Genomic DNA, 17,341 nt, shown 5'->3' with positions numbered 1-17,341 from the left:
CCATTAACTACAAAGCCTCATGTGAATCAAACATGTGTTGTATATTATTGTATTATTGGATCTTTAATCTCTTTTCGCTATTGTGCATGTTACAGCAATGTTATGACCATTGAAGTCCACGGTGCTTTCAGATTGGAACAACTCTAAAGGAAAAAGGCATTCGTATTTTCCTAAATTGTTTTACTTTTAAAATATCCCTCAAATTTCAAATGTATCATTCAGATTATGGTCGATAAAAATATAAATTACGTCGAGAAATAGGGTATCGTGCTCTGCGATCAATGTACCTCATGCTCCAACACGAGGGGATATAGCCTACCGTTCTCCATTTTTTATAGACAAGGAAAAACGAAAAAAAATGATAGGTGGTGAATCCGTCTTAATGATTGCTCATACAATATAAATCCTATACATAAATAGCATTCAAATGTCTGAGGTACATCACAGTCCTAGGAGTGCATGCGCATTAATCGACTGTATAATTTTGGGGTAAATATAATCACGTGTTCAGTGGTGGCCAATGAGAGTCGAAGAACCCCAGAATAAATAATTACCTGGCTTGATTGTTCTACGGGTAAGATTTGTTTTAAAGTACACATACAGTCCATATAATAATCGGATGCATGTTAAAGAGACGAGAGGCATCGTCATGTCGACCACTGGTCCCATAAACAATTATTATGTAGATTCTTTGATAAACCATGAGAGCGAGGATGTGCTGACATCGCGTTTCTCAGCCCCAGAGCTTCTCCCCACCGGTTCTCGACCGACGACGCTAGCACCAGAGTGCTCCGAATACCCCTCCTGCAGTTTTGCGCCGAAACCTCCTGTCTTTACCTCCTCCTGGGGCCCAGTTCACCCCCAGTCTTCAGTGGTATACCACCCATACACCCACCAACCTCACATTGGAACGGACTCGAGGTATGTTCGCTCATGGCTAGAGCCCATATCTGGAACAATATCCTTCCCAGGCTATCCTGCGAACGGCAGACACTACGGACTCAAAACAGATGGTTTTCCTCAGTCCGGGGCCGGAGACTCCATCGCCTTTAACCGCCACGGATACCCGGATTATTTCTACAACACCTCGGTGGACATCCGAGACAAGACACAGCAGATCATCCCTTCTCCAGAGACAGAGGTTTTGGCTTCTGGAAAGCACAAAGACGGCAAGCCAGAATTTGACCCAAGTAAGTAGAAGCCATGGCAGTTTACGCTGTTTTACAACCGGCTATTGGAGTCGTTTGTTTGTGGGTGAGTTGGGGGTATTTGTCTTCCATGGGGTTTTCGCTCCTTGTCTGTTGTCCTACTATAAAACGAAATCTATTTTCCCTTCCCTTTGAACGCGAGGGGAACTGGGGGCTGTTAGACAGTGTTAGACAGGACAAACGCCAATCCCCTTAAGGTTGTAAAATAGAAAGAAGCTATAAAACGGCTATAAAATGGGGAACTCTGGAATCAAGCTTTTCATTGACGAGATTAGTAGTACTAGTAAACTCCACCGTCTTACATGGCTTAAACTTGTACGTAAACGCATTTATTTTGTGCGTAAAAGCATATTTTATTTTACTTAGATACATTTGATGTGGTATGCAGGATTCATACACAAGAGGTGTGGCCCTATTAATCATAGAATTTGATTTACAGTGGATTATTTATGAATGTATTATTATTACTGGAATTATTATTATTATTTGCATTCTGGGTTAATAGCCTACTATTGGAATGCACATCCAAAGGCCTAAAAGGCTTATACAGCTTGTAGAAACGATCAAAAGTCACCATAGATTTGATCTGCAGTATGATTATAATAGCTCGTTTTTTAAAAATGTATTGTAAATCTATACTGGTTTATTGTCACGTATTATTTAGTCAGTAATGGCTTATTTCTCACGTGAATATTCATAGTTCTGGTACAACCGAAGCAGAGTAGCCTAAGTCACAAAACATAACGTTGAGATGCAACCTATTAAGCGAGGACCACAACCATTGATATTGAAAGTTCCTCATATCAGTACTTAGAAAAACATGACAACAGCGAGCAAACTCCCTGCAATAAACACAGAACGTAATATTTGAGGCCACAACAGGAATGCCAGGGTGAAATGCATCTAGCTGTATCTGTTGCAGACCTGCCGAGACTTGAAGCTAAAGGCTTTTAAAATCATTTATGGGCCAATAAAACAAACGGGCGCACTCACAGTTTTACGACTCGGTACTTTTCTAGCACTGTTGACGCTCTTAAAATATGGATGTCTATAAGAGAGATACTTACTTATAATTATTAAGGAAAACATTGATGACACACTTGACAATGTACGTGGATTATATTGAACCAGGCTTATTGTAGTTTTAGAAAATCAAGAGAGGTATGATGCTCTCTGTTTGGTTTATTGTGTGTTGAAGTGTTTATGATAATGCTCTTAAAGTAACTTGTAGTTTATACACTGTAAAAGTTCATCAGAAGTGTTCAATTTATTTACTTTTTTATCTGTCCTATCATTTTACAGGCAACCCGGTGGCGAATTGGATACACGCTCGTTCAACAAGGAAGAAACGGTGTCCATATACAAAATATCAGACTCTCGAACTCGAAAAGGAGTTTTTGTTCAATATGTACCTTACCAGGGACCGTCGTTATGAGGTCGCTCTGGTTCTTAATTTGACCGAGAGACAGGTCAAAATTTGGTTCCAGAATCGGCGGATGAAGATGAAGAAAATGAATAAAGAGAAGACAGAAACCAATGAGCAGTAACGTGCCCTATGGACACATTGACAAGTACACATTCAGAAAAATGCCACTCATGAACTGTGGGCGATGGTCTCTCCTCTTGATAGATACTACTTTCCTTTTTTATCTGATATAATTAAGCCATAGGCCTATTATTGGCAAGGTAGCACAGCGCAATTTAGGCCCACGTCTCAATATGAATGTATGCAGCTTGTTTAGACTATTTATTCGTTAGTAGGCCTACTGTTTCATGTCAAGACCCACAAATGGGATTTTGGTAAAGAAAGGTAGCCTGTAAGGGGAAGTTGGATAACTATGCGTGAATGGTGTTTCATCTGTTCACGTGTATAACAAAACCTGTGTATTTTTGTACATGTTGCATCTTATTCAAGTGTAAATTAGTGTTTTGTACACGAAAATGCATCAAGGTACATGGAACGTTTGTCTGTGTTTTCGTCTGTGAATATATATTTAGTTGTAGCCTGTATGTCTTTAAATCTTATTTTTCTCTCGACACTTGAACTTTATACTGTATACTGTAGATTTTGGTCATCTTTAAATATAACCCAAATAGTCTAATTTTCTGTATTTGTTATGTCATTCTTATTAAAACGTTTAAAAAACTCTTACATTGATCAGAAATATTAACATATGCAAAAAATGACATTGGGAGATGGCAGTGTTCAAGACGCAGTAAATTCTTGTTATGAGATTAGTAATTCAACAATTCAAATAGGCTACATTCTACAGTTAGATATACGGGCCACTTCTTATTGAAAGCAGCTGTGACTTTTAACTCATTATTCTTCATTTTCTATTTCCTTTCATAATGCACGTTTCCTGACCACTTCCTGCCTCCACTTTTTTTCTGCAATCTGAATGGTTCTGGGAGAAACATTAGGTGACATTTGAGGCACTGTGTAAACTCATTGCTCAGAAAACATCACGTTGCTTCCTTTATACGTGTTATCCTTTCATAATCATTTCAGATTATTGCAAAAATTTCAACGAATAGCTTTTAGGTTGACATTCTGGCATTGAAATGTTTTCTGTAGTACAAACGTCCGCATCAGTCTAAACCTGGCTATATTTCTAATTGGTGATCAGTTAACAAAACTTGCCACACGGTGTAACTTCATTATTGTGACTCGGGTATAATAAAGGCCTATTTTCTAGGTCAGACTGCATTTCATGCAACCACGTTGTATGGACCTATCTCAATGTAGGGCTTTAGCCCGTGCTTAATTTTAAACAAGGTGTAGGCTAGATTACGACAAAAGGTTGTTAGATCTTGGACCACGTGAGTTGTTTTATTGTTTTTTTTCTCAGCCTTCTTGTGCCTATGGACTCCACAATATTTTAATCAAAATGTTGGCTATATGAGTCTTGTTGTCACATCACAAATCTTGAACATAGGGCCTACACATTGATGACATTACGACGTAACTTTCAATAGGGCAATGTGTCATGCAAACTATCGGTCTTTGATTCGAGGCTATTGTGGCTGAGTTGGCGCTCTATGTTGCAGTTTAGATGGGTAACAATGGTCATGTGTCGTGGGTATGTGAGACATATAACCCACAACAAACGTCGACAGATTTGCTCACACCCTTTGTCATGATGTTATTTTTGAACATCTTGGACACCACACTAATTTGCCAGTCATATTTTGCGTTCTATCAATTCATTTGAGAGGATGTGTGAAGTATCTTGTCTGGCGTTTATTTTTCCTTCTTGCTCGCTTTACTAAATTAGCTTTCCTTTTAAAAAAGTGCCACAAACAATACTGACAGCATGCAGAGATTATAGAGCCTAGTATAGTTGGACATTTCCCTCGTGTAGCGCTGTTTGTCTCGAATGTAAAATAACAAAGCAAATAACAAAGCAACCCTGGCAGAGCTGTCTAGACGTCTGGAGTAAATTACTTTATTGTTCTTATTTGAGGATATGGTGTGCTCGTTTTACAGGGGGCTTATTGCACTTGTTTTTGTCTACTGCAAACGTGACTCCCGCCCGCTTTATTTTTCCACTCTGCATGTGGCGGAGGGGGAAAGAGCAACACATGAAAGGGCCCAAATTCCACTTCCTTTATTCCAAATCTAGCACAGTGCACCAATATTCTGTTTGAACGCTGACACTGTCCCCGGTCTAATGGACATTTCCGTAAATCTGAAATAGCCTCGATTGAATTCAACCCATACCCATCTATTTATGACTTTGGCCTGTCTATGGCTTCTGTATAGCCTTTAAATGTCCACCATGCCATAATTTCTAGTTTGCTATGACTATATGCCAACAATTATGAAGACCGCTATGACTGATAAAAATGTTTTGCTCATTATTAAATGGTTATTGTTTCTACTTTCACTATTAGGCTATAGGATTTGTATCTTTAGAAGAAGTTATCAAATAGCAAGCTACCAGTCGTAGCAATAGGCCCATTTGTGGTAGAAGCATTCTATTGATATGATTCATACTGGCATATACTTTAATTATATCCAATCTTCCGCTATCATTATATAGCCTACCATACAACACCACCAATAGTATTATAGCCTAATAAATAATAATCATGATGATGATGATGATGATGATGATGGTGAAGTTTATAATAATAATAATAATAAAAAATGAAAAATACATTTTTAAAAATAATTTTCAGCAAAGATTTCGTTTTTCTATCTTAGTTTTTTTTTGTCTAAATGTCAATTCAATTGTATTCCCTAAATACAATATTATTGTGTCCATTCCCATTTTGTTTTCATTCGGATGAAGGCCATTGACTTTCGAAATGTCATGATTTTAACCTAGATTAGATAAATAAAGCATAAATAAAGAATTAGATAAATAAAGCATCAATATTTTAATTGTGAGCGAGAGTTGCACCTATTCCTTCCAAATTGTCTAAATGTCAATAAATTATTGTGGATCATAGTGTAATCATGCCAGATTGAAATAGAATTGCAATGCACTACTACTACACAGTCTCAACATTAATCCCAACCCAAACATTGAAGAAAGAGTAGGCCTATAATTATAAAAGTTGAGGACACGAAATAAAATGTGTACTTTTCAAGAACCGAAGAGACTGAATCTTCTACCAAATGTGTAGGCCTAGCCTATATTTCCCGAAATCACACTCTCATGGCTACGTGAAGTACTGTAGGTCTATCACTAGTCCAGTTGGTGTAGTACCACACACCAAAATGCCACTAGATGTCGCTGTTGACTAAATATTGAAAACGTCCGAGCCCGTGTAGCCTGTTCCCCTATATATAACCTGTATCGGAAGCCTGTGGGGGACTTCGAGGTAGATGGTGTCCTTACAGACTAGACCAATGATTAGGTCTACTGGTCATAAATGTAGAGATGAACAACCAATTAATACAACTGAACAACCAACAGGGCCCGTTTTTTTTGTCAATAGCCTACCTCTTATTAATAGTCTACGCGTAACTTTTACGGAGAATAAGTATCTTTCTTCACTCTACTATGGGCAGTAGTTATCTGAGATATGCCAATCTTTTTTTTCTTCTTCTTAAAAAAAAAAGATCGATAGCGCAATTTATCTCGCCTATGTCTTACGACACTCATGTATCTGTCTGCCTCTATCTCCTTTTTTCTTGTTGTATTATTATAAAGAACACTTCGTTGAGTTATAACTGACTAATACTATTGTATCGATGTGTTTTATGGATAGCCGATAGGTGTAGTGCTGAGTAGCCTAAGATACACCTGCTACGTCCTCAAAAGAACATCAGAACATCTCGGCCAAACTTAATGTCTAATGTCTCGTCTTTGTTATTGTAAACATATTGTAATATTTGTATGATGTTTGCTTTAATGAAAGACAAAATAATTCAACCAACCACATTTATTACAGTTTTATTTTCATTCATAATTGTGTAAGTCATGTACAATTATAATAATAATACATCAATGGCATCAACAACTATTTAAGCATTATAAAATCATGCTGGCAATAGAAAAACAATATAAACAAAATGTTTATGATTTGTTATTAGCAAATACAATTTTTTTACATGTTAACCATTTCAACTCAAATATTTTACTTTCAATAGGCTATAGGCTACAATACCTTTTCTGAATTCCACTGCCACTGGGTGTGCGGATGTAAACTGTGTGCGCGCACGTGTGTGCGTGAATGTAAATTCTTTACGCAATGCATAAACCCTGCCTTAGCAGTCAGAATAGTTTTTTTAATCACTTTCTTAAGAGCAATAAAGGTAGGCCTATAAACTAGAGAGAAATGTCTAGATTTCCATTTGTTGTGCTTAGAAATGTACCACTACTCATTCAAGTAGACAATGCATAGCCTATAAGACCAAACAAAAGGATAGTTTACATATAGGCCTAGTCTAGGCTACAGAAAAAGTTTTTTTCTTGTTCTTATAAGCAAAATGCACAATCCCTTCCTGCTAGTCCGCTTCAAGGTATAGACATTCGAGAGCGCCGTGAGAATGGGAGGGGGTTGACGGTTGGTGCGGAGAGAGGTAGGGGGGGGGGGGGTCAAAAACGCTTGTGACTGTGTGTGGAAGGGGCTAGCCAACTTTAGCTATAGCACACATCAACCATTCACGACATAAGAAGCTGATTTGAAGCTGCAAAAGGAAAAAGCAAGAAAAAGCAAAGGACTGCCATTGGTAGCAGGGCAGTGCTGGAACAGAACGGTGGTGAATAAGGAAACAGGAGTTATTATCTTATTCGTTAAACCTGTCTCTATGATTTTGTGGTTTCGTTCGTTTTATGTATTGGGTTTGGAACAGGACTAAGGCAGTAATTGGAATGGTCGTAAACCAAGTTCTTCAGCTGTAACATTGTGAATAGAAAAACATGAGCTCCTATTTTGTGAACCCTCTCTTTTCCAAGTACAAAGGCGGTGAAACGTTGGAACCAACTTACTATGACTGCAGGTTCCCTCAAAGCGTCACCCGGAGCCACGCGCTGGTGTACGGTGCAGGATCGGCGGCGCCAGGCTTTCAGCACCCGCCCCATCACGTCCAAGACTTCTTCCACAGTGGGACGCCGGGGATCTCCACACCAGGCTACCAGCAGAATCCATGCGCCTTGGCATGCCATGGAGATGCCACAAAATTTTATGGATACGAAGCCCTTCCGAGACAAACGCTTTATGGCACCCAACAAGAGGCGAGCGTGGCGCAATACCCAGACTGTAAATCGTCAAATGGCACTAACCTCGGAGAAGGACAAGGCCACCTAAATCAAAACCCGTCTCCTAGTCTCATGTTTCCATGGATGAGACCGCACGGTTAGTAGGCTACGTTTTAATATGCTCTTGTGTGGTTATGTTGTTGTACTTTTCATGGCATGTAGCCTACATCTGCTAACTTATGATTACGTTTTCGGATCATCACTTATCACTCAGTAGGACTTTATCCGTTAACCGTGGCGCAATGATTCAAAAATGCCAGTTAATCTGAGTCAGTGCTGTGCCATTCACCGCGGCTCCGTTGATCGCTAGTAGTAGATAAGAAAATGAGCAGAGATGAATAACAACAGTAAAAACGAATTCAGTGAAAGTTCACCAGAAGCCCTTGGCATGGCGTTTATCTTCACATGAATCCCTACAGCTATCCAACGGTAGAGGCTTGGCTACAGTCTTGGAATATACTGTAAACAAAATGTGGATGTCACCAACCTCTAGCAGATTTCAAACAAGTTCTAGTTCTCCGAACTACCTCCGGCACACACACATACACCAATCAATCTTTTGTAAAAAATATATATATATATATATATATATATATAATAGCAGTGTAAACTAATAGCATACAGGTCTTGCAACGATACCTGCTTAATTGTAAGTGCTATTTCCATTCTATAGCCCCCGGAAGACGCAGTGGCCGACAGACCTACAGTCGATACCAAACACTGGAGTTGGAGAAGGAATTTCTCTTCAACCCTTACCTCACCCGTAAGCGTCGGATCGAGGTGTCTCATGCTTTAGGGCTGACGGAGCGGCAGGTTAAGATTTGGTTCCAAAACCGACGGATGAAATGGAAAAAGGAGAACAACAAAGACAAATTTCCGGGCCAAAGAGGAGAGATGGAGGTGGAGGGAGAGGCAGAGGGCGAGGGTGAGTGCGAAGATGAAGGCAACGATGACGGTGAAGGGGAAGAAGGAGACAAAAAGGAAACGGGAGAGGAAGAGAACACAAAAGAGTGATTTGAATTGCTATTTTTTATGATTACATGGCTTAAAGTTGAAGATGGTAGAGAGATAGAGAGGCCCGGTAAATTGAATTGAGAGAGAGAGCGAGAGAGAGGGAGAGAGAGAGAGAGAGAGATCACATTTCATGACCACCGTTTTATTGGGTTAACAAGTAAGACAAATCCTTTAAAGACACATTTAAAACACAAAAACAAATATTCCACAATACTGACGACGGATCAGCTTCTATAGAGATATTGCAATTTATGCCTGCACATAGGCTATTGTAGGCAGCATATTATCCTTACCCAATCATAATGCACTAACTCACAAATTGGGCACATCATTGCGCACATGTTGTCACACATCATGAAACACATAGAGGCAAAAATTACAGACATTAGCCTAGTCGCAAAATAGAACTCAATTGATTCAACATTACATTGATTTCAGTAAGATTGAAATAGCCTATATAGGCTAATCTAGCCTATTGATATTTAATGCAGTCATCTCAGTTTTATTTTTAAGCGAAATGTTATCCTTCACTTGTTTGTAACAATTGTAAATACTTTGGCAACTTTGTATTTGTAGTCAACTTGTAGTCAACTTCATTCTGAAGTTAACGGCAGTTACAGTCAGACATCTTGATTTCATGTTTATCGGAGATCTTCTGTGAATAAAGTCACACGGAAGGGCAAAAAAAGCGTTTAAGGATGCACTTCGGCTGCTCTACGAGTGGTCTGGATCACTTCTACATGTACGAAGGTTGTTAAGAGCCACGATACTAACGAAGGCTCTGGGAAACACCTCGGCTACTAAAGATACATCGTATGAAGGTTCTAATGATGATCTTAACGCTACGAAGGCTCTGGGAAACGATGCCCAGCTCTGTTTTGCAGAAAATAGCTATCTTTAGGAGGATAATCACTGCTTATAATATCTAGCTTAAAACGATGCAAATGCCCACATACCACAGAGACAAAGCACTAGCAAAACACTCATATGGTCCACAGAATGTACAAGCGGAGGATGGCTAGAAATGTTTCAATGTTCAATCAATGTTGTCATTCGAGGAAAAGGGTTGATTATTAATACACATTATTTGTACTTTTTGTGTTTTGTTTTTCCTCCGAAGTATTATTTATGTGGATTTGTATGTTTATTGGGGTGATGGGAGTTTTTTTTATTGGCCACTGTCAATTTCACATTTGGAGTCATGAGTAGTCTCTATAATGTGGGAAATTGCAATATGGATTATTGCTTAGGAGGTACATTTCATAACGGATATTTCATATTATTGTCTCAAATATACTAGTGTGTGTATTGTAATGTATTTTTTGGATTGCAACTGCTCGGACATATTCAATCCGATAAGCCTATCAAAAACAAAACAAATAAGAAATTCTCCATATATTGAATATTTATTGATTCTTGACCTAATTTAGATAAATCAAAGATTCTAACCATATGGGAAGGCAGCAATAACTTAGGCTTATGTGATTATTAGCCTACTGCTGATTTGAATATCGGGAAATAAGCCTTTACTGCCTAAATAGGACTCCCTTGGAGGTAATGTTAACTCTACCAACAAAGCTGTATTGTCATTAACAATGTTGATCTATACATTTTTACGAAAGTGACAAGGCAGTCCAAGGACAGGCCTATAACACATTTATTGCATTTGATTGCATGATACTTATGGTGCTACTTGTGGCGGTACAGTTCTATGCCTATATTGATATATCTTTGAAACAAGTGTCTCTGCGTCACGTCATACTAGCTAGTCAGCCATTGGACTTTGTCACAAACATTGGTGTCCCAACAACTTAAACTGCCTAAAGTAGCCTAATGCACATTTATTTAACCAACAGCCTATGTTATAATTGAAAGAGGAATTGCACTTCTTCGAATATTTCATCAACTTTTAAACATTATTACATTATTGTGATGATCCAATAGACTCGTTTTTGTATTGCACTGATGATGACCTCTACGTATCTCTTCGTATATCTTGTTGTATTGATAAGCTTGATTTCTTATGTTTTAAGTTAAAGGAGGGGATGTTGGTTCTGAATGCACACACCCTTGACATTGACTTGTTGAAATAAATGGCAAAACCTGAATTTCTCTTCCTCATTATTGAGCCCATAATCCACCCAACACACACACACGCACACACACGCCCACACACACACACACACACACACACACACACACACACACACACACACACACACACACACACACACACACACCACACACACACACACACGCACACACACACACACACAACAGTGAATTATAAGAAAGATAACATTTAAACATCACAATTGGGGAGAGCGGGTTAAATTTAGCTATATTTTAATTTCAGCATCACGCTGTCAAGGTAAACATAGTACTCTTTCTAACAAAGATATCTACAAATATTTCAGGATGTTGTGCATCACTGGAAATAATCAGAATTCATGTAAACATTACAGTTTTGAAAACAAAAAAAATACAGTTTTGTCCCCAGAAAAGTTGTCCCCAGAAAAGTGGCACAACTAACCCTGGGTATGGGGTAAGTTGAGCTGTGGGTTAGGGTAAGTTAAGCCTCCCACACATTTCTGTACTGAATGAAATATTACTACTACGTTTTTTAAACCCATGTCTATCTTTATTTCCCAAAGACAATTCAGCATATTCACAATCAAACCAGTTGCGCGCGTGAGCCATCGTCCGCCATCGTGCATACATTTATTTTCTCCCCCCACACCAAACACGATCACGACTCGCAGGTTAAAATATCAAAACAAACTCTGAACCAATTACATTAATTTTGGGACAGGTCGAAAAGCATTAAACATTGTGTCAATTTAGCTAGCTAGCTTGCACTTGCTAGCTAATTTGTCCTATTTAGCTAGCTTGCAGCTAGCTAATTTGTCCTGGGATATAAACATTGAGTTGTTATTTTGAAATGCACAAGGTCCTCCACTCCGACAATTAATCCACGCATAAAACGGTCAACCACATCGTTTCTAGTCATCTCTCCTCCTTCCAGGCTGTTTCAACTTTGAACTTATATGGCGATTGGCATCTAAACTTTCATAGTATTACCATGATGACCGACAGCGCAGTTTGTCTTTCAGTCACCCATGTGGGAATAACCAATGAGGAGAAGGCACGTGGGTATCTACTTGTATAAACCAATGAGGAGATGGGAGAGGCAGGACTTGCAGCGCGATCTGCGTCACAAATAGAACTGACTCTATTTTAGCCCATGGCAACACAGACGCTCGTTGGCGCGCACGAGCAGTGTGGGTACAATAACTGAATAATATAGATTTCTAAATTTATTTTGCAACGCTCGCGCACGCAACGCGAGCGGTGTAGTCAGGGTGTAACAAACACTTATTACTTTTTAAAAACACTTTTAACATAGGCCCAAGCCTTGTTGTTACCTCATATTCCAGCGATAATGCATTGAATTATGCCTGGGAAGAAAATACTTCAATTCTCTCAACTTGCCCATTGGCTCAACCATTGGCTCAATTTACTCCAAGGCAACCAATTTGACAAATTAGCCCCCACAGCTACAATGATGCACTTTCATGCTAGGTTTAGGACCTCATATTGAAGCTAAGAGAGACCCTAACTCATGTATAAAACAATCTTAAAATGATCTACTTTGGTTTAGATAGAAGCACCATGAAAACTCTATAAATTCATTTGACTTGGTGAAAATCCGTTTTTCGGACCTAACTTGCTTACCACTTTTTCCGTGGGGTTTCTTCCTCCACAGACTCCACGAAATTATGACCTCTTCCTAAATATTTGGTCAAATTATACATTTTGTGTATGGTTTCCTAGAAACAAGGGTGGCTCAATTTACTCCTTTAGGTCAATTTACCCCACTCTCCCCTATCTTAAATATAGCGAAGATATGTTTTTATCACAACCTTGTTTTCATTCAGCTCAATGTACGAAGGTGTGGATACGGGATACACCCGCTAGCCTGTACTGCTAGTGGGTAAGAGAAAATGTTTGTTTGAGACACAATTCATGTAAGGAGTTATTTGACCAATCAACAGAGACTGTTTTGGTACATAGAAAGTGTTTGCTCACCTAAACTCTTGCCTAGGCCTTCATTTCCAATGCATGTAGATGCGTAAATATGGAATATCCATTTGGGTACTTCCTACCAAGGTACTAGGTGCCAAAAATATAATTGTTTGTGTGCACGTTCGTGCTTGCGCACAGAGCTATTCTTGTTTGAGGCCTGCCTGTATAGAGGTTGGTGACATTATATACAGACTGGCATCTGCCTGGGGCCTCCAAATCTCTGTCTGCCCCGTGTAGGGAAAACAATCGGTGCTGACGTTGGTTACCGAATTTGCACCTTTTTCAAACGCAATCTTCTTGTTTTCTGCATGTTTAAAGTCCATTGCAAAACTAAATTTAAGAAAAGTACATGTCTAAAGATGTATTTTCAACAGTACCTGCTCCCAAGCGTTCTCATTTCTATCGTTAGCCAAGTGAGTGAGTGCTAGCAAACTACCAACTAGAACATTAAGGGTGCGTTCATAAATTGATTCTGGCTATCTACTCCGATTTCAGAATACTCTCGTCTGAGTGTGCCAGAGCGCAGTATAGCTGATTAATTTACGAACGCGCAACATCTGTTGTATATGACCGGTGTCAGTAAATGTTGGCATTTAAAAAATATGTTGCCAGCAGCATAGTTAGTCACCAACACTAGACAACATGAAAACAGCCTAAACAGGTCTGCTAGGGCGAGTAAAATGGTCAGAGGTGTTCTCTCATTTGTGTCTGGAAGGCCAACATGAGCCAATTAGCTTGGGTGCTTGACTGCCGTTGTGAGGTCAGAACACTCGAATCAACCCTACTCCTCGACCAGAGCATCCTGTGTGCGCTCTGAACTCTCTGAGAGCGAAGCATTATGAGTGTTCATAAATTCAATCTGGAGTTTCAGAGTGCGCTCTGGGGGTTTGTCAATTCAGAGCCTTGTCAAATTGTCCGTATGTAAATTCAGAGCGTTTCACTCTAGTCAGAGCGTACACTGGACGCTCTGGCGGGTTGATCCGAGAGTTCTGACCTCAAAACGGCAGTCAAGCACCCAAGCTAATTGGCTAATGTTGGCTAGCTTGCTAGCTACTTCTAGACACAAATGAGAGAACACCTCACTCTGACCATTTTACTCTCCCTAGCGGAGCTGGTTAGGCTGTTTTCATGTTATCCAGAGTGTTGGTGACTGTAACTGTGTTGCTGGCAACAATTAGCTTTTTGCCGACGTTTACTGACACAGGCCATATTCAACTGGCGTTGAGCATTGTAAATTCATAAATTATGCTGCGCTCTGGTACACTCCAACGAGAGTGCTCTGAAATCAGAGTAGATAGCCAGAGTGAATTTACAAATGCACCCTATGAATGTATGAATGGACAATCTGACAATGCTCTGAATTTACCAATATCCAGAGCCAATCTGAGCACACTCTGGCACACCAGAGTGAATTTACAAAATAACTATAAAGCTACAAGTAGTGAGTGGAGTTACAAACGGACTACACTAAATTAGTTAAATATCTTACCAGTGTTGAAATATTTTCAACACATATCTGCTTGTAGCCTACTTAGTTGGACACCTGGTCCCCACAAATTCCCACTCTCCACACCAAATTGTCTGAAGCCACAGGGCTTTTCTCTTAGGTTCTATTTCCCAACCTGGGAGCATTGCAAACCGTAGGTCGGGATTTTTTAAACCTGTTTTTAAACCTGTACATGTACAACACAGTTGCTTTTTGGCCTTTTTTTTTTGTTATTTCTGTATAACTAAATACCAACTACGAAGTTGGCTCTTTTACAATGTGGGTCAATGGGACATCATATTTGTTTTCCCCAATTTGTGGGCGTGGTCAAGGGTAATTTCTCTTTATGGCTTAAATACCGACTCGGTGTATAGCTGTCCGGATGCATGGAAAGATTAACAACATGCATGTGTTTTGAGGGGACATTTTCCATGTATTTTGGAGTCAAAAGTCTACATCGCGCCTACCTCTTCACCACATCATCACCACTATACAATTTAGAGGTATACAATCACCAGATAGATAGCTTAGCTGTATTTTATCTCAATCTCAATTATCTCAGTTATAAAAGGACAGTCGGCTAGAATATTAGAGTATTGGGCCAACAATACTTTAGGTTTCGGATAAACTGTATTATGTAAATAGTTATAATTAGACTATATTACTGTAGTGTATTGTTTGAAATAGGTTGGCCTGTTGTTTTTTGACCAGTAACGGAAATGCAAGTGCAAATGTCTCTTTTTTTATGGAAAGATAAATATCTGTGTGGGCTTTTATGTGTATGTTTTATTCCCTTGTATTCAATACGTCATTATAAAACCATTGGAGTAGGCTACAATGCAAGATGTTTGCAATGTGTTACCTATTTAAATTCAATCAAAACATATAACCTACTCAGAGTAGATGATGTAAGAAATCATATAGTCTACACATAGGCCTACTTGTTTTCAGAAATAAACTGCAGTCTACAGGAAAAAATACATATTCATTTAAATGTTTAGTTATTTTAGGCCTATAGGTCTTGTCTAACAATTTCCTAATATCTTTTTAGGTTTTTGTTGTTTTATCGAGCTTAAACAAAATATATTTGTAACCAGCGCAGTGTGACAATTGGAATAGGGTGCATAGCCTATGCATATTTTTACATCATATTTTATTTAACCTTTATTTAACTAGGAAAGTCAGTTAAGAACAAATTCTTATTTACAATCACGTCCTACTCAGGCCAATCCCTAACCCGGACGACGCTGGACCAATTGTGCCCAGCCCAATTGTGCGCCGCCCTATGGGACTCCCAACTACAGCCGGTTGTGATACAGCCTGGAATCGAACCAGGGTCTGTAGTGACGTCCCAAGCACTGAGATGCAGCTGCGCCACTCGGGGCCCCCACTGTGTTCATTTGTACAGATGTGATGTTTATTTTTTATAAGCCTCAATATATTTTTTCAAACCATCTCTTCGATTAAGATAAAAAGGACACATAGCCATAGCCTGCAACAACAACTCAAGAACAGCTTCTGAGAAGTCCATATGTTCTTGTTTTATCCATAATTTGATTTACTTTTAAGAATAAAAAGACTCACCATGTCAATCAACGCCGCCACAGTCAGATGTTCATATGGCTTCTTAACTAAACAAGGCTCCTAACTTATAGTAAAACTCTCTTGACTTGAGGTTCTCAGGCTAGATTTAGCCAATTCTATATGTTTACTGCTGTTTACTGCCGAAATTCCGGAAGTTTTCTGTAGAGTGACAATTGTCAATGAGCATTGTCTACCCGTCTCCCTTTGTACTTTATATTGCCGTGAGGGAAGACCACTTCCATAATAAAGTCGTAACCACCTGAAAACTTTATAGACGACATAAACTCGCCAGTGTCTCTGTGTTAACTTCTGACCCACTCCTGGCGCTTTCAGTGTTGGCCTCCACAAGCAATATGATTGTCTGGTTTTCTCTATTTTAAGCAGCGGAGGAAAACTTAATACACAGTTATATAGACAATTAAGACTCATATTAGCTATTTAATTTTTTTAAAGTCCGCCCTACCCCAACTTTGATGTATTTATTTTGCTGACTTATTTCACGTGGGCTGAAATGTATTTACAATGTGAATAAATAAATCGAGAATCACCAACACACATAGCCTATTCATTGTTTTCAGTGTTATCAATGATGGCCAATCTTGAGTTATCCTCCATTGCTAATTCACTATGCACACAAAGAATGTTCTCCAAATGTCGTTCAGTAACAAAAATGGACTCGCAAATGTCAGAAATAATAATGTAGGTGGAAAGAGGAATATGCTTAATGTGAAGGCCGCATGCATCTTTAATCCTTCGAGGTCAAGTGAACACCTTCATTACAAAAGGCTTAATAATAATGGTTAACAATATAGACTTATATCGTTAATTATATGATAACTATACAGACGTACGAGTTACCAGACCCGGTCGCAAATATGCATAGTGAAACTGTGTTCCTTTGTACAGATGAGAAGTTTATTATTAAATGGGTGTGGTGCAACATGTTTCTCCCTCATTTAAGACACATGTCCCAATGTGCTCACAGAGCCAACAAAATGTATTGGATGAACGCATGAATAAATATCAGGGCTGGTCTCACTGTGGTTGTTATAATACAATGTTATACAGACCAACTTGCAATATAGGCTACCCAATATGATTATAATCAAATCAATTAGGCTATTTCGATTCGAAGAGTTAGACAATATTGTCGTCAAATCAAATGGTCACATGCATTTGTTACTGTTCCGGAGAATAATGTTTTCATGCAAATATATACAATATTTGTATTAATAAATATTTTTACT

At 38.9% G+C, this 17,341-nt stretch overlaps 2 protein-coding genes across 2 annotated transcripts; both read left to right on the top strand.

Moving 5' to 3' along the window:
• The first annotated feature begins 534 nt into the window (after nt 1-534).
• Nucleotides 535-3,357, top strand: LOC110494230 (homeobox protein Hox-C9a-like). The gene is made up of 2 exons (XM_021569137.3): nt 535-1,190; nt 2,511-3,357. Exons 1-2 carry the CDS (start codon nt 620-622, stop codon nt 2,753-2,755), a joined length of 816 nt encoding a protein of 271 aa, XP_021424812.1. The 5' UTR covers nt 535-619; the 3' UTR covers nt 2,756-3,357.
• Nucleotides 3,358-5,423: 2,066 nt separating this feature from the next.
• Nucleotides 5,424-11,046, top strand: LOC110494229 (homeobox protein Hox-C8a). The gene is made up of 2 exons (XM_021569134.3): nt 5,424-8,021; nt 8,598-11,046. Exons 1-2 carry the CDS (start codon nt 7,586-7,588, stop codon nt 8,936-8,938), a joined length of 777 nt encoding a protein of 258 aa, XP_021424809.3. The 5' UTR covers nt 5,424-7,585; the 3' UTR covers nt 8,939-11,046.
• Nucleotides 11,047-17,341: the final 6,295 nt, after the last annotated feature.

Source organism: Oncorhynchus mykiss, chromosome 17, assembly GCF_057628025.1.
Source record: "Oncorhynchus mykiss isolate SJ-2025 chromosome 17, ASM5762802v1, whole genome shotgun sequence".
Lineage (NCBI taxonomy): Eukaryota > Metazoa > Chordata > Actinopteri > Salmoniformes > Salmonidae > Oncorhynchus > Oncorhynchus mykiss.
Note: the sequence above shows the minus strand (reverse complement) of the source record. Positions and strands in the feature narration are given on the sequence as shown.

Excerpts from the sequence above, each read along its gene's own strand:
- LOC110494230 (XM_021569137.3), top strand. The coding sequence starts at position 620 with ATGCATGTTAAAGAGACGAGAGGCATCGTCATGTCGACCACTGGTCCC. Across the intron at positions 1,191-2,510 it reads CAAGCCAGAATTTGACCCAA|GCAACCCGGTGGCGAATTGG; the intron begins GTAAGTAGAAGC and ends ATCATTTTACAG.
- LOC110494229 (XM_021569134.3), top strand. The coding sequence starts at position 7,586 with ATGAGCTCCTATTTTGTGAACCCTCTCTTTTCCAAGTACAAAGGCGGT. Across the intron at positions 8,022-8,597 it reads TCCATGGATGAGACCGCACG|CCCCCGGAAGACGCAGTGGC; the intron begins GTTAGTAGGCTA and ends TCCATTCTATAG.